At 42.7% G+C, this 17750-nt stretch overlaps 1 protein-coding gene and 1 long non-coding RNA gene across 12 annotated transcripts in view; one reads left to right on the forward strand and one right to left on the reverse strand.

Annotated features, from left to right (window-relative positions):
- The window catches only part of LOC306645378, an 83927-nt gene extending 75710 nt beyond the window's left edge, over window positions 1–8217 (reverse strand). For 3 of the 7 annotated variants that reach the window (XR_013759621.1, XR_013759622.1, XR_013759623.1), the window contains exon 1: window positions 8140–8209. This is a non-coding gene — a long non-coding RNA (uncharacterized lncRNA). Of the gene's footprint in view, window positions 1–7598; window positions 7928–8139 lie in introns of those variants that run through there. The other 4 variants (XR_013759619.1, XR_013759620.1, XR_013759624.1 and 1 more) reach the window with 3 other exon arrangements.
- Window positions 7959–17750, forward strand: part of VLDLR (very low density lipoprotein receptor) — a 34285-nt gene continuing 24493 nt past the window's right edge. For 4 of the 5 annotated variants that reach the window (XM_079113039.1, XM_079113041.1, XM_079113042.1 and 1 more), the window contains exons 1-2: window positions 8197–8344; window positions 8507–8655. In XM_079113039.1, coding sequence (XP_078969165.1) covers window positions 8574–8655 — 82 coding nt within the window. In that variant the 5' untranslated portion in view covers window positions 8197–8344; window positions 8507–8573. The other variant, XM_079113040.1, reaches the window with a different exon arrangement.

Below are 17750 nucleotides of genomic sequence, written 5' to 3' on the forward strand. Positions count from 1 at the left end.
GCACTTGGCTTATTTCACTTAGCATGATATTCTCCAATTCCATCCCATTAATTGCAAATGCCATAGTATTATTCTTCTTTATGGCTGAATAGTATTCCAGAGCAATAGTAACAAAAACAGCATGGTATTGGCACCAAAATAGACAGGCAGACCAATGGTACAGAATTGAAGACAGAGAGACAAAACCAAATAAATATAGTCACCTCATACTAGACAAAGAAGCCAGAAACATACAATGGAGAAAAGATAGCCTGTACAACAAATGGTGCTGGCGAAACTGGAAATCCATATGCAGTAAAATGAAATTAAACCTCTATCTCTCATCCTGCACAAAACTCAACTCAAAATGGATCAAAGACATAAGAATTAGACCAGAGACCCTGCACCTAATAGAAGACAAAGTAGGCCCGAATCTTCATCATGTTGGCTTAGGATGAGACTTCCTCAATAAGACTCCCAAAGCACAAGAAATCAAAGCAAGAATCAATAAATGGGATGGACTCAAACTAAAAAGCTTTTTCTCAGCAAAGGATACAATCAAGAATGTGAAGAGACAGCCTACAGAGTGGGAGAAAATCTTTTCCACACGCACTTCAGATAGAGCACTTATCTCCAAAATTTATAAAGAACTTACAAAACTTTACACCAAAAATACAAAGAACCCAATCAATAAATGGGCCAGGGAACTGGACAGACACGTTACAGAAGAAGACAGGTAATTAATAAATATATGAAAAAGTGTTCAACATCTCTAGTAATTAGAGAAATGTAAATTAAAACAACTCTGAGATTTCATCTTACACTAATTAGAATGGCTTTTATCAAGAACACAAACAATAATAGATGTTGGTGTGGATGTGGGGAAAAAGGCACACTTTTACATTGATGGTAGAGTTGCAAATCGGTGCTGCCACTCTGGAAAGCAGTGTGGAGAACCCTCAGAAAGCTTGGAATGGACCCACCTTTGACCCAGTTATCCCACTCCTTGGTTTATACCCAAAGGACTTAAATCCGCAAACTACAGCAACCCAGCCACATCTATATTTATAGCAGCTCAGTTCACAATAGCTAGATGTGGAACCAACCTAGATGCCCTTCAACAGATGAATAGATAAAGAAACTCTGGTATAAATATACCCTGGATCTTGTACAGAGAAAATCATCTTCTCAGTCATATTTCTAAATCTACATGTTCAATGTCTTAATAAAAAACTTTACAATGTTCACTAACTGCTTTGGGGATAAAAATTCAAACAATACACCATCACCTTCTTCAATTATACTCACCTACCTTTCTGGTATTTCCTTCACCTTAAGCCATGCCACCTTCCAACAATTCTGAATTATACCCTGTTCCTACAGCCAGCATATAACCCTAAAAGCAGGCTCAAAAAGTGGGACCCCCCTCTCCACTCTCCAGATATGCTCATTATCAGCATTAGAATTCATCGTAAATATATTTCTAAAGCAATTTAGAGATGCTAGTATAAAAACTTTCCCAAAGAGCCAGGCTGGAAGAATAGTCCTTCAAGAAGCAGTACAATACGAATTTAAAACACATATAATCAAATAAAAAATATCAGATACCTTAATTATGCACTTCTACAAAACTCCTAAAAGTTTTAAAATGGAATTATGCCTGGTGTGGGGGCGCCTGTCATTCCAGCTACTTGGGAGGTTAAGGCAGGCAGATCAAGTTCAAGGCCAGACTGGGCAACATAGTGAGACCAAGTCTCACAATTAAAAAATAAATAAAATAAAATAAAACAAACAAAACAAAACCACTTTTTATAAAGGGTAGGGATGTAGTTCAATGGTAGACTTCATGCCTAGCATGCATGAGGTCCTGAGTTCAATCCCCAGAACCTAAAATTAAAAAAAAAAAAAAAGAAAAAAAGAAAAGAAATGAATTACATTACTTAAAGAATTTGCTACTTTATAATGAATTGCAGATAAAATTCTTATGTACTAACATGCAATTTATGCTTAACTAGCTTATGAGGGGCCACAAATTCCCCATTTTAATAAGAACCTACTTTAAGAGTGTTCTTTTTCTTTTCTTAAAAAGATTTTTACTTGTAGAAGGCCACAATGCCATTATTTTATTTATTTATTTTTTTATGTGGTGCTGAGACTCAAACCCAGTGCCTCACAGGTGCTAGGCAAGTACTCTTATCACTGAGTCACACCCTAGTTCAAGAGTATTTTCAATGCTATAGTATTACATTTTAAAACCTCCTGCAAATTGTATTTATGACAAATGAGAACACTCATGTTTGGGGCCAGAATTAAGGGAATTAATTATCAGAGTGGTCCAACACCTCACTCCTGCACTGAAAAACAACGAAAGCAAAACCCAACACTTTGCAAAATAAAGAACACTGCTGAGTTCACCGTGCAGCCTAGAACCTGTCCAATATTGGTCTACTTCAATTTAAAAGGTAAACTACTTGTGATTTGCTTTATATCTCTCAGGTCTGTAAATCTGTCCCCTGCCTCATCTGACATCCCATTTTTATCTGTCATTGACTAGACAATGACAGTTCATCCTTTCTTTGACCAGTTAGGACATCATTCTATTAGGTCAGCCAAGTCTTAAATAATGTCCCCCTATTCTGCCCCAAATAAAAAGTTCACACATTACAGAGTCATCTGATTTCTCATAAATCTAGCCCATAATGTCTCAACTGTGGCTCTATTGACATTGAATTGGCTAACTCTTTGTTGTGGAGAGCCGTCTTGTGTATTGTAGGACACTCAGCAGTTTCTGTGACCTTTGGCAACTAAAATGCCAGTAGTATCTCCTGCCCAGGAATGAGAGTTGGAAACATCTTAAGGCATTGAACAATGTCAAGAGACAATGACGAATGTTTCCTGGGGGGTATAATGGCTTCCAATAGAGAACCACTGGTCTAGCCTTACGCTCAACCCATTTTGGAGTTTCTCTTCAAGTAGGAACAACTTGTGCCATATCTTACCACATTCTACTTTATGAAATTACTCAAAAGCAATCTTTGGTCATACCACCCTGCATGCACCTGAGCTTATCTGAAATTATTCAAAAATAGTATGCAAAATTGCCTTTCAGTTTTTAAAAAATCATTGTTACTAGATTATAATGCTGAGTCAGGATTAATTTTTATAGTAAATCTACAGTAAGCATTTGATTTGGGGTTGAAGCAGGGATGGGGACTTGATTTGGCCAGGATATGAAAGAAAGAAGTTGATCAAGACAGTCCTTACAAATCCCTATATTCCTCTCTGAATGTCCTCCAGAAGGCACTAAGAGGTTCCGTTGGGTGGCCACACATGGAGTTTTGCTCAATGGAGTTTTGCCCGTTGCTTTAGGGTAGCACCATAAGTCACCCTTGAGAGGGCATCTTTATCAGTTTAGTGCAAATAAGAGCCTAATCTAAACTGACTCAGGCATTTATTGGCTCAGGTAAGTGAGAAGTTCCACAGAACATCAGCTTTCAAAAACAAGCTGATCTGGGCCCAGGCTTACAAGTTTGGATGCTGTTCCTGATTCTCTCTTCTCCATGATTCCTCTTCTCCATGAATGTTTCATCTTCAAATTGACTTCCTTCACAGTGGCAAATGGTCAAATGGCCAGCAGATCTGGCCTTATGCCCACAAATCACATTAGTTAGAAGAAAATACTATTCTAACCAAAAGTCCTAAGCTTCACCACAAATGAAGCAACTTGGGTGATGTACTTAGGGCTTAAACACCCAATTAGTGTGGACAAAGAAAGCCACAGGTTGACTTGTTGAGGCCTGACCAATCACAGTAGTTGAGGAAGGAAGTTAGCCATATAGGTTTAGAATGGTGGTTCTCAAAGTGTCTCTGATCAGTGGCACCAGCATTCCATGGGAATTTGTTAGAAAAAGACAATTCTTGGCCCCCACTCCCGACCTATTCAATCTAAAACTCTGGGAGTAGAATTCAGCATCGGTGTTCAAATAGATCTTTTAGGTGATTCTGATGGAAGCCAAAATGTGTGATCCTTTGTTTTAGACCATCAGGCTGGCCACTGGTGGAGCCCAAAGAGAACAATGAATTCTATGCATTTCACTGAGCTGTCACACTATTAGAAAATGTCGAAATAAAGACGTGGGAAGTCACTGTCAAAATACTTCTCAGGGGGATAGCTCTTTTCACTCTTTGCTTCCAATGCTGGGGTTGTAGGAATCAGTGCTACAAATTAGCAAATTGGTTTGAAGATTACTTCTGAAGCCTGTATTTATTAGGCTAAAGGCCTTAAAGAAAAGGAAATGACAGGCATTAACCTTAGCATTTTCTGTGGACCCTAACCTACTCCTTTCAGAGAATTTGGACAAATAAATTTTCACATATTTGAAAGAAGTAAAGCTACTTAGGATTTAAAACTGAAGAAATCATTCTCTGAAAAAGTTTCTTAATCATCACTAATCCTAAGAATCAACTATAATAAAGTTGCATATACAGATCCCTGTGCCCACCCTAGACCTACTGATTCAGGGTCAAGGAGGGGCTTAGGAATCTGTACCAAGAACAATAGTTTATTTTTCTCCTTTCTTTAACTTCCTCTCTCACTACTGCTGCCTCTAACTAATTTCTCTTCCTCTAGTCTTATTCTACCCTGCTCTCCAAATAAGTCACCCTTCATATCACTGACAGAGTAATCTTTCTTTAAAAACTAAAAACAAAACTAGATGTCAGGCCTGTGATCAAAATCTGTGACAAGGCCTTGCCATGCTTTAACAATTAAAATCTAAAGTCTTAGTGTGACATACTGGGCTCCACCTAATCCAGTTCTTACCTTTCTTCTGCCTTACTTCCCATCATTAGTCCAATTGAACCTGCCTTGACCCATCCTGAGTCTCTTACACTGCCTTGAACACATGTGGCTCTTGTTCCTTAATTCCCTCCACTTACCAGGGCTGTCCTTCCCTCTTCCCAAGTGTATCAGTCAGGTAAATGCTAGGTTATGCTGATGTAACAAAATATCAGGAAACAAAGAAACAAAAATTTATTTCTCATTCACTCTACATCAAGGGATGACAAGTTTTTTTCAGTAAAGACAGGTGATAAATAGTTTAGGCTTGATAAGCAATATATAGTCTCTGTTGACACTGCTTCTTTTTCTTTTATTTCATTTTTTGTAAACCTTTAAATACATTTTAAAAAATCATTCTTATTTAAAGTTCATATAAAAATAAACCACTCACTATACTGGTCCATGAATTCTAGTTTGTTAACCTCTAATATATGTAGCCATTTCTAGAGACATGTAGGCAGCTCAGAGCCACTTAGATGAGTAGTTCTGAATGAATCTAGTCATTCAGAGATCTGGGCTAATGGAACAGCCACCTCTGGAATGTTTTTGTCACCATACAGATAAAAAGAGTCTTACACAAGGAATAAATGCCCCAGTCTGGAAAAGGCATCCTATAACTTTTGCTTACAAATTAGCCAAAGTTAGTCTTTTAAACCACCCAACCATCAGGGAGCCAGGTATTGCAATCCTATCATGGGCTCAAAAGGAGGGAGAATTTAAATTACTTGGTAAAAATCATGCAACAGATCTCTGAAAAGCCTTTTCTGGTACCCTCATCCTGAAGCCAGATTAGTTGCTCTTTCTTTGTGATCAATCTTATAGCCCCTCGAGCATCTCTGTATTATAGTTCAGTACACGGGGCATGGCAATTGCCTGCTTGGCCGTCTCTCCCCCCAGATTCTCAGGCTGCTCAGATAAATGTCTCTATATACCCATGACCTTGCAAAAAACCTATCTCCCTGGGATAGTCAGTGTATGTTACTTCAACAAATCAATGAACTGGTGAATTGTGGGAGAGAATAGGATTACCTATGCATTTACCTGAACACTTTTAAAAGCCAGGAGTATCAACCTCTCTGAGCCCAGTTAGTTCATCCACATCAATCTCCATTCATGACTGATTTATTATTTTACTATTAGTTACTTTCTATACTAATTAAATACGTTCTTTCTCCTGTTTCATCTAATAAACCAACCTTTTGCAAAGAACTGGTTTTTAAAACCACAGAACACTGAAACTATGTAGGTTGATTTTTTTTTTTCAGTTTATAGGTCAGAAAGCAGGCATAGAGAAATCCAGTGATTTTTTTTTCCAAGATACACAGCCAATCAGAGAGGTTATACTTCCCTTTGATTCAACAAAAAGGTACAGGATTGAACACAGAGCTGCTGCTAAGTTTGCCAACAGTTTATTTATGCTAGAAAGCATAATACATGTTTGTCAAAGATAAGTCTTATTGTATTATATCAATGTTTAGCTTGTAGTGTACATTTCTCTGAGTAAAATGTTAAAAACAAACTACATCATTCTTTATTAATGTTGTGCCTTTTCATGTTGATCCCATCCATGTCCTCTACTCCCTTTTGTCTTCTGTAAAGTGTTAATGGCCTTTTTAGAACCCCAAGAACACCAAACATATCATGCACCTAGGGTTTAACTCTTCACCTCAGTGCCTGTTGAGGTAGACGGCATTGGCATGCATCTGCACTACCAAATGGCACAAATTTAATTTGTTTCACATGCAACGTGTGTGTGGCTCCTGAAGTTTGTATTGATGATGTAACCACAGGGTGGGCAAAGTAGCATTCACGATGAGCTAGAGTACAAGACCTCATTTATACATCAAATAAAGCCCCTGCATGTTTTTCAGTCACAATCTGGATAAACCCTGGATAAATCAAAATGTATCCTGACTCAGAATTTTCCTCATCTGTGTGTCTCCTGGAGACAGTAAGTTCCTAAATAAAGATGCCTTCTGCTGGCTTGCTTTGACAAACTCCCAGGAGAACCAGGACAAGGAGAATACAGCTAGGTAGTGGTGCCCTCTACTTCTCAGATCACCAACAGAATAGAGTCAGGACATGATATTATTGAAATCTGCCAAGTTTGAGTCATTCAAGATAAAAACAACTTTTTTTAAAAAATGTATAAAAACTCTTCACTGAAGGTGCAATAACTTGTTAGCTGCTCAATGGGCCACAAGAGACAATGCTCCGCAACCAGGGGGGAAGAAGTGTGCAAGAAAACCAAAGTACACAAAAAGCAAATTATAGGTTCAGGAAACTGGCACAAAACAAAGATCAATCCTTTCTAGGAGTGTTGCTTTTGTTTCCTTTTTTCTTTCCTTAAGCCCTGTAATTGAATGTTACAAAGTATATCGAGAAAAAAAAATCTACTGGGGTCCCCCTCCCCCAAACCAGAAAAGGTTAAGCTTTTAATTACAGGCCCTCAAACTATCATTTTGTGTAATTAGCAATTAACTATAATGGTTGATGAGAGAATGCAGAGCTGCGCTAGCAATTTCCCTCCTCCTCATCCCAGACTGGGTTATTTTAGTCTTGTTCTATTACAGAGAACAAGCCACAACCGCGCGCGCTCTCTCGCGCGCTCTCTCTTTCTCTCACTTAAAGATACATTTAATTTTTGGCAAAATGGCATCTCAGCGTGCGATTGAGATAGGCATCCCGAACCCCACACCAGAGCAGCACAAATGTTTGGACTCCCTCCTCTTCGTCACTTTCTAGTTGGAGAGAGGAGGCCCGAGAAGATGCTACCTACCGGTCTCACAGAACCAGCCTCTGGTAGAGAGGGTGGTAGAGAGATGCTTGCTGCCTCTAGAAGCTGCAACCCCCCCCCCCCACCCCCACCACCACCCGCTGCAAGCCCCGTTATGGGGAGGCGGTGGAAATAGCAGCAATAGTTGCATCAGATCTAACTGCTGCTGCTGCTGCATTTACTGTTGGCGGCTGCCGGAGGGTACAGTAATGACTGTAGGGAGCGCACAGCTGCTGCGGCGGCAGGTTCCCTGGATCAGGAAATTAGGACAGGCACCCGGGATTGGAGGCGAGGGCGGTGCGCGAGCCAACCAGCGGCCGCCCCGGGCCCCCGTGAGCCCCGGGCGGACGCGCCGGGCCCCCGGAGCAGTCCGGATGGCGGCGGCAGCCGCGGCCACTGCCACTCACGCACGCACGCTCACACTTGCACACACATTCGCACACCCCCGGCTGCCTGGCGCGTGTGAGAGCAACGCGTGGAGGAGGGCTCCAGCCACCGCCCCCCCGCTGACCACTCCCCCTCCTGCCCCCTCCCGGCTCCTCACCCCGCGCTCCAGCCGCTGCCAGTGTGGGTGCTCCGCGGCTGGCTCCTCTCTGGTGTCTTCTCCTTTGCTCTCGGCTCCCCACCCCCTCTCCCTCTCCCCTTCTCCTCTACCCTTCCCTCCCCTCCCCTTCCCTCCCCTCCTCTGCAGCGCCTGCATTATTTTCTGCCCGCAGCCTCGGCTTGCACCGCTGCTGCAGCCCGGGGAGGTGGGTGGGTGGGTGGGTGGGTTGGCTGGTGGGGAGGAGATTGTGCAAGTTGTAGGGGAGGGGGTGCCCTCTTCTTCCCCACTCCCTTTCCCCCTTCTAACTCCTTCCCCCTCCTCTTCCCTTTCCCCCTCCCCGCCCCCACCTCCTTCCTCCTTTCCGAAGGGCTGGTAACTTGTTGTGCGGAGCGAACGGCGACGGCGACGGCGGCGGCACCATCCAGGCGGGCACCATGGGCACGTCCGCGCGCTGGGCGCTCTGGCTGTTGCTCGCGCTGTTCTGGGCGCCAGCGGACAGCGGCGCCACCGGAGCCGGTGAGTGGGGACGCGCCCCTCCGCAGACGGCCTGGAGCAAACCAGGGTGCCGGGAATGTGTGTGGCGGCCCGAGGCGCCGGTCTTCTCTCGCCCACCCCCCTCCTAGGAGACGCCGCTCTGCTCTCCTTTCCCTCCCCACCCTGGTGGCGCTTCTGAGCTGTCAGCGCCTTGGCTACAGGGAACCGGGCTTGGGGGACAGTGGGGTTTTGGGTGTCCTAAACCCTCGCCTGAACTAGTCTTCATTCCCTTATGCCCCCTCCCCCAGAGCCACTGCTTTGCCTCGTTTTTCACACCCTTGACAGGGACTGGGGACTGTGAGCTTCTGAGCCACTGAACAATGGTTCTGCCTCCTCTGCCAGGCGGAGTGTTAGGAAGGAGGCAGAGATCCGGGCCTGGCCCAGAGGTGCGCGACAGCCCAGGGCGCGCCCCTCTGACTTCAGTAGGGTGAGAGCCGACAGCGGATGGAGGTGGGCACTCCGAGGATGCGGGGTGCCAGGTGCCGGCCGGGGCAAGTAGTCCCCCAGCAGCCGTGAGCTGACGCACGTTCAGTGGGTGGCAGCCCAGAGGCTCACTGGAGCCACCAGAAGTGCGCAGCCTGCGCACCCGGACTGCGACTCCCCAGACCTGGAGCGTCTCTGTAGCGTGCGGGTTAGAGTGTGGCTTTAAAAAGGGCTCTCCTTGAGGTGCTTCTCCACACCCATTTCCACTCCGAGGCGGCGTCTGGAAACCTCTCGGTATACGTACATACTCCTGATGTAGCTGAACTGGGGAGAGGGGTTGGACATAGACTTAATCAGGTTAGTTTGCCGATCCTGTTTCTCACTGAGGTTTCCTCTGGAGGAACCGAGTCCTAATCCAGTGGCTGTAATTAGCCTTCATTCTAAACAATAGATCAAAGGAGTAGCGTGGGAGCCTGTGTATGGTTGTGGCTTGTTGCGAAAGGCAGGGGTGACTACCTTGGAGTCCTGGGGGTCCGCTGCATTGGGCCTGGAAGCCCTGTCCAGTGTTCAGCCACTCTCCCACTTGTGCGGCACAACTTCCCTGAGCAGGCGACAGCAAGCCTATCTAAGAGGGTTTGGTAAGCGTCTTGGCGGGTCCCTGAAGTGATCTTAAGACATGACACAAAGGGGCTTTGCTTGCCAGCCAGTTCTAGGGAAATGGGGCAGAAAGCTGTCTCAGCCCTTAATACCCCTTCCAGAGTCCCTACCTCCTATCGCCTGGTGGCTTAGAAGGCCCGCCTGCCTGCAGTCACGTGTCTCCTGAAGTGAGAGTGAACTTTCAAGTGTATGGTCAAGCAGCCTCCCCGGCAATACTTGGGGTTTGTAAAATTCCTAAATGCCCCCTGCCCTTTGGTTCGACTGTCCGGAGCGTGCGAAACTGGGACTGGCTTTTCAGTTCTTTGCGATTGGTTGGCTGCCCAGTCACGGTTAGGTGGGTCACGTGGCCTCGCGGACTCTTAATTTAGCTGCCTGAGAAGTGTTATCTTTAAGAGAAAGTAAGAAACCACAGGTTACTGGCGGGCTGTAGCTTTTCCCCGTCTGAACTCTGAAAAAGGCGAGTGTTCTGAAGGTGGAATGTGACCAGTAACGAACCTAAGAGCCTAGAAAAGCCCTTTCAGACATTAACAATCATTAATGGATGAGTTATACTAACTTATTAAACGAGCTCTCAGAATAGCGCCAGGACTTGCATTATATTTTTTGCAACATTTCAAAACACTAAAGTATACCAGAAACTACCGACAATTATCCAAGCAAGTGAGAGAAAATATTCATTTTTGGCTGCATATCCCTTTGTATTCTTGGATTTTAATAAGTAATAACTTTGCTTTAGAGGTTAACTTTTCCCTGTAGAATGCTAGGAATGCAGATACACTGTGGAAATGAATTCGCCAAGCCATATATATTTGTCTTGAATTAGGTGAGAATCCCTTTGTTACATGTGAAATATGTGACATGCCATGAACAGTGGAAAAGAAGCCCATGTAAACCTAGATTTGTCAAAAGGAAAGAAGCAGTTCCTGTCTGAATCGCAGCAAATTTGGAGTTAGCTGAGGCAGATATTGACTCCAAGCCAACCCAGACTGGCTCCTGTCATAAGTTCAATGTCCCAGGACATGTGAACTGACTTTCTGCCCTTGGTCTTCTATTCTTATCATTTCTCTCCAACTCCCCTGCCCCCAGCACACACTTCTGTGCTGTTCCAGAATACTGTGGGACAGGGCAGGTATGCACGAAGACTCTGGCAAAGAGCTTAAGTGAGGACAATAAGAGAGGTTAATCTGCTTGATTGCAAGTTACCTTGGGGGTTCTAGGACATTTTCCCCCAACTTAGATATAGAGTAAAATCTGGGGTACCATACATTCTTCAAGGCTAGAGTCTAGAAGGTTTGTGAGAGCTATTTAGATATGGCTAGCAAAAAGCAGAAGAGTAGGAAGAAACTTCTCTTACTGTGGGGAGTGGGTTAATATAATTGGCAATATTAATAACCCTAAAGTTAAGAAACTGTGAGACAATGAAAAAGGACACCTGGCCTGTCTAGATAGCACCAAGAGAAGGTATGAGGATGATGGTACTAAATTCAAGAATGGGCATGTTAATAGGACCTTTGGAAAAAAAGTTGCTAGAAATTATATTTTTACAAACATGAAACAACAAATCTCACTATTATGTGTGATTATGCACCATTTTTTAAAAAGGAAGAGAAACCAGGGTAATCAGCTAACCCCTTGTGGGCAATGAGTTTCTTGAAGCTTAAAAGAATTTGTTCCCTCAATTATCCTCTTGTTCCCTTGACTTGGCACTTACCTCTAGTGCCTGTCCTATGTTATTTGGCTTTTGCTTTTAGTGCTCACATCCTCAGATACCTAAAGCATGCATATGAAGGCCAAGTTCAGTAGAGCTGTCAAATGTTAAGACTTCAAGTACAACAAAGTGCATATTTAAACACTCAGCATTGCTAGCAAAGGAGGCAGCCTCCATCATCAAAAGAAATACAACCCTGATTGAAGTGTTTGTTCCTTTTATAAAAATTGAATAACCATGTGCTTGACTTGAGTTTTTGTTACAGTTCTGGAAGAGGTGAAAAGTCGTTTTGAGCCCCTTCTATTCCAGGAGTGGTATCAGACAGATATGATAAAACTACAGTAAAGCAGAGAACAAGCCATATGGTTTCAGGTTTTGATCCAAAAACCCTCAGATTTGGCATACAACATAGAAATATAGATAATTCATAGTAAATAGCTGGGCCATTTTCTGTTCTCCCAAACTGTGAGTCACGTTCTTCTCAGTAGAGGAATTAGTGATCAAGAGGAGGCCATTATGTGCATCAAGTTACAATTAGCTTCAACTTGCATTGGGTCCTTCCTTTGGAAAGCCATCTTCACATGCTAGCCTATTAGACATTAAATGCATTACAGAGCCATGAGAAAGTCTATAATGATTCTCAGTATATGTATATTTGCCTCATGAGAGCATCTCAGGTTGGGCCAAGTCAGCTGCCCTTCATATGGTTAGTAGATAGAGTCAAAATTGCTTGGTTTATTCCTTCTAATTTAATCTCAAGAGAATACCAAAGCCACAAACTACTGTAAAGGTAAACACTCCAAAAATATACATTCTTTGAGGTTATGGGTAAGATGTACTTGTTGAGCAGAAGTAAGTGATCCAGGGACAGAACCGCTGCCCCAAGCTAAAGAAGAGCAAACTAAGGAATAGAAACATTTCTGAGGACTTGGGGGGCAGGTCTAAGAGAATCTGGCTTTGTAAGTGAAAACTATCTCAATTTCACTCTCTCCTTTTGTCAATCTAAATAAATGTCTCTTTGCTATGCTCTGCTGTTGGCTTAAAATTAAAACATTGAACACGGTTAATATCAATGAGTTAGACACACTAACAGCTCTGTGGAAGCTAAATAAGATGGCAGGTGATACATTAAACTTAGCCCAGTTTCCTTTTCATATGATGTCTCCTAGGAAAACTTGGGTCTACTGGTTATTTCGAGGTTTTCAATTAACAGTTAAGCAAGAGAGTGCCTGCTAGGAGCTGTTGTGAGAGTAGGTTCAGAGATTCTGCTAGAAATGCCTTCCTGTTTGCTTCGATGCTGTATGGCTATGGAAATGAGTATGCCTGACCCTATATTTAAGAGAGAATTGTAGGGAGAGAAACTACAGAATGGGGCCATGAGCTAGGAGTGGCTGATCTGCCACCCACAGGGGGTATGGTGAGTTGGGTCTGAAGTCCAGTAGTCTTAATAATGTCTAGACATAGTGCTGCTAGTTGGGCATGAGGATGTGGGGGGAAATGAAACTTGCCAAGCAAGGGAACTCATGAGGCCTTGGTGATCAACATTGTTTGCAAGTTACTTCGTGTGTTACAACTTAAGTGTATTCCCCAAATACTATAGGTGAACAGGTTCCCATTTATAGACTGCCTCTAATCCTTAGTATTCTTAAGAAAGCTTTCCCAAGACCTAAGTTATTAAAGGATCTCTAGGTTGAATAAATAAGCTGTAAACTGAAGCCAGTCTCCTTTGTACATCTGCTTGCAATCACTTGATGTGCACCTACTGAGCACCTACCATACACCATATGGCACCAGACATAGGCAACGGAGTGAGTTGGTCCCTTCATGGCATTTCTTCAAGTGGGGAAGTCAACCTGGAAAATCAGTGATCCAAAGACAGACTGGGATAGGAACTCAATTAGAGGGAGTAGATCCAGTATTTAAGACTTAATCATAAAGCAACAGATGGCAGCTGAAGATTGTGGAGTTCCCACATACTATTGGAGTTATAACTTATGAAGTTTCCCTGAACTCTCCAAGAACTTAGACTTTAACATGAAGCCAGAAACTATTCCATCTCTGCAGATGATCTTGCAAAGGTGATACTACAATGGACTGCTACCAACATGACCAGAGAGCGTTACAATGGCAGGAATAAAATCTGAGTCCAAGAACATTAAACTCTTAAATTTACCAGTTAGGGGATGCTCATTCCCAAGTGTTGGAATCTCTCTCCTCGCATGGAAATGAAGCTGACACATTCATTCTGAAATACAAGTGTGTAAAAGTGCATTGTTTGTTAATGAAAATGTGCCAGAAGGATGAGATAAAGGTATTCTCATAGGCATAGGAAACAGGGACCTTTATAACCTGAACTTTCAAAATATCCTAGCTTGTACAGCAGGTAGTCACACTTAGTTTCAAGTTCAGAAAAACTGGAGAGAAGATTGTGACAGAATTCAGAGCAGCTTCGTTAGTGAACCAATAAAGCAATGCTTGCATCCAGTAACTAGGGTCTAGAGAATTTTTGGATGTCAGACACCAGGGTCTGGGTTACAAAGATGAACTATACAGGCCCTGCCTTAGGGAATCTCTGTCTAAAGGTGGAAACAGGTAGATGAGCACATCTCAGTGATGATGGTCTTTCAAAGACTTAAGGAACTATGGGAAAGAGCCAAACCATACCTGGTTCTGCCCCAAAAAGCACACAAGGGCCTCATTGAAGAGGTACCATTTGAGCCCACTTCTAATGGATGAGTGAACGAGAGTGACATTCACAGATGGAAACAAAGCCACTGTGGAGGTAAGCAAAGACATAGGGTAATAAGTGAGGCCTCTTGAAGTGTTAGCTGAGCTGCCAGAACCTGAGCAGGTGATGACCAAAAGGAAAATGTTTGGGGACACTGGTAAGGAACTTAGACTCAATCTAAGGACAGTGGGAATCCAGGAAACGATCCCATCCTTGGCTCTTCTGACCATTCTGAGTTGCTTGAATCACTGTCTCAATTTGGACAGAGAATGTGGCAGCCTAGAAGCAAAGGAACAGGAGACCTAAATTTAGATCAAGTGAGTGATGAAGGCTTAGATATAGCCAGAGCTCGATGGCCAAATGTCAGGAGAAAAGAATCTCTTGAGTTCATTTCTGAACTACTGGTTTAGCGTCGACAATGATGCCAATTAAAGTTAGGACACCAGAAGAGAGGGAGACAGATTTTAAAAGAACCTCTTTATCACACATGCCTATTAAGGAATCCCAATAAGTTCTACCTCCATAATGGGTTTAAGAGATTTACCCAGGTTGTCACCACCACTTCTGTTGTACAAGAGTAGCATTTATCTCCTTTGCTCTTTCAGTGATGAACATAAGGGCTTGTGAGGATTAATAGTATGGATAGTAATACAACCTTGAAAGAGCCTCTTCCATTATGTATAGAATTCATACCTCTTAACCTTATTGCCATAGTCTTGAAGTATACTCCAAGACCAGCACAATTGACGTTAACTCTTCAGAAGTGCAAGCGAGGGCCCCACCTGAACCCACTGAATCAGACTCAGGGGTGGACCCTGCATGTGTGTTAGCAAGTCCTGCAGGGGATTCTGATGCACACTAGAGCTAGGGAGCCACTTAGTTTACTACCCACATAACCTAATAACTTCCTGGGTGTATCATGTTGAGAGCTTTTGCTCTGCCTTGACCAGTATGCCTAGACAAGCAAACCAAGACCTATAATCCTTTTATAAAAAGACCTGCTAAGGGAATTCTGGCAGCATTTAAAAAAAAAAAAAAAACTATAATGAGAAAGCTCAATAATAAAGCTGTATTAAGAATGTATCATTCTGATAAGTAAATCTACTTAATTCTGAAATAATGAAGCCAGCTCTACTACCTAAATTCCAAGTCAAAATATTCTAGAAGTTACATATTCCTGAATTGGATGCTTATTCTAGAAGGTACTGAGTTTCCTCATGTGCTCAGTAGCATGATATCTGAAGGCGGAGTGCCTTGGTTTGTTCAGATCCTACCTCCTTCTAGGATGATCTTGGGCAAGTTACTATATTTTCCTTCTCCAAGCAGGTTTCCTGATGTTAACAGGCAGCAATAGTGCTGACCATGGAGAACTGAGGACTAAATGAGTTAGGAGACATGAAGTCTTAGAGCAGACCAACAACAAAAGCATTCAGTTATTTATCTTTGGTTCTTATTGTCTTCACCAGATGTAAACAGAAAAACTGTTTGACAAATGAACTGTAAAATTCATTTATTTCAGTGATTGAGAAAAATTAACCAAAGTAGTTAGCAGTTTGTAGTTATTCCTAAACTGATTCTTAATGCTTCCAAGGCTGACTTTAGGCTCAGAACCTCTTGCACCTTGTTGCAGTATTTTCCTTCTGATCAACCTCTTTCCCTGTAGGAAAAGTTCTTTGCTGACTCAAAAATCTGCTTATCCTAAAAGGAGTTTTAGTCTATGAATAGAAAAATTGGCTTTAAGTAACAAGCATTAAAGTAGAAATGAACTAGACTAAAAATAAATGCCCTTGGTGGCCCCAGAAGTGCCAAAACAAATGGACTGAAGAAATTCCAGCAGATGATAACACCCTTATGCTAGGGCAATGAGGAAGAACATGAAAGAAGTGAATGCAGGGCCAGATAGCCCCACAATGTGGTCACACAAGCCCCTCTGTGCAGGTTCAAGTACACGCTGAGCCTGAAACTTGAGACATCTCCTCTATATTCTAGGCATTTATGTTGGAGTGCTTCTGCCAAGATGCCTATTAAAAACCCTACAGGAAAGTCTTCACCTATCTTAGAGGCTTGGTTTTTACTGTAAGATCTGTATAGTTTTTAACTGGAGTTTAAACGTTGTTCTTCCATGTGAACCCTTGTAGGAACAATTAGACCACCGCAGGCAGGCTTCTATGTGTATTTAAAACCCTGCATCTTTTGGAACCAAGTGAATTGCCATTACGTCTGGGTAGCAGCTTTAAACTGTTTAGATGGCAAGTCTCCTGGGACACCGGTGCCTTGAAGGAAGTGTGCATAGTCTGATTTCATAAATATGAGTGACAGTAAAAGCAAGTGATTCTTTAACACCTTGGGGAATTCACTCAACTACTAATTTAAATAGACAGATTAGTGAGCAGGTACAAGTGACTCCCAGGCCTCTTACCCAATGGGATGGAATATTCACTCTACTAAGTATTAGAAGGAAACCTAGACACTGCAGTTTCTTAAAGTAAGAGGATCCTTTTCAAATTACCCAAAAGTATCCAAAAGAAAATCATCCTGGATGAAACACCTGGGGCCTCTTCTGCCACAGCCCTCCTGTCCATTTTGACTACCCCTGAAGCTCTAAGGCCATTCCTGTGAAACACTATGGCTGCAAGAAACCCACTAAGAATTTAATTTTACTCCAGCTTTTCACCTTTCTCTGCAGACAGATTCTGGACTGTAAAATGCCTAGTGTTTTGACTTCCAAAGTAATTTTTTGAGGTGTCATTATGCTTTAGCTTAACCTAAGAATTAAAAGAACCTCGGGTGTTGATAATTTCAAGCTCAGCCTGTTCTCTTTATGAAAATATAATACTGTACTTGAGACTTAACTGTCATGGATGGAAATAGACTACATGTCTACAATCCTATAATCCCCAGAGCTTTGGAACCAAAAGCTTCTTAATTCATTTGGTGCTTTAAATTTTTCTGGACCTCTCTGTACAATAGCAGTTCTAGTTGAACACTGGAGGTGGAAAGGTAGACTCTTTTGGGAACTTGAAAAGGAAGACCCACAGTGTTCTTATCAAGTGTCTGTGATCTCAGTATTCAATATAGCATTTGCACTCTTCCTACTCTGCAGGAAGCAGGGAATTAAGTGGAACTATGGGGAGCTTTCTGCCTATGAGCAGTCTCTGAAAACAAAGTGCTTAGGGAGGTAGGAAACGGACAGGAATGTCCATGAAGTTTGAGGTCTTTATTTGCCCTCTTTAAAAGTATCCCATAAAGCCATCTACCCTGCCTGCTCCCACTCCCATCTCTCTCCTCTTTTATATAAGCAGAGATATTTTAGTAGTACACCGAACTCCTAATTCCAGTGGTTCCTCCTTCCAAATGGAGCTTCGTGTTTGTGTGATGATAAAATGCAGCTTTATGACAAGCAGACAGCAGCTTGGATGCAGTGGACACGAGGGATAAGAAAGGCAGAAATTAAACTCTTTATTGTCTTAGGGTATTGGAATGAACCCTAAGAAGATCCTATATCTGTTATGAGCTTGCTTAATGTACATTCCTGAGGCAGAATTGCTGGGATTTTAATAA

Source organism: Sciurus vulgaris (assembly GCF_902686455.1).
Source record: "Sciurus vulgaris genome assembly, chromosome: 15".
In the NCBI taxonomy this organism is placed as follows: Eukaryota; Metazoa; Chordata; class Mammalia; order Rodentia; family Sciuridae; genus Sciurus; species Sciurus vulgaris.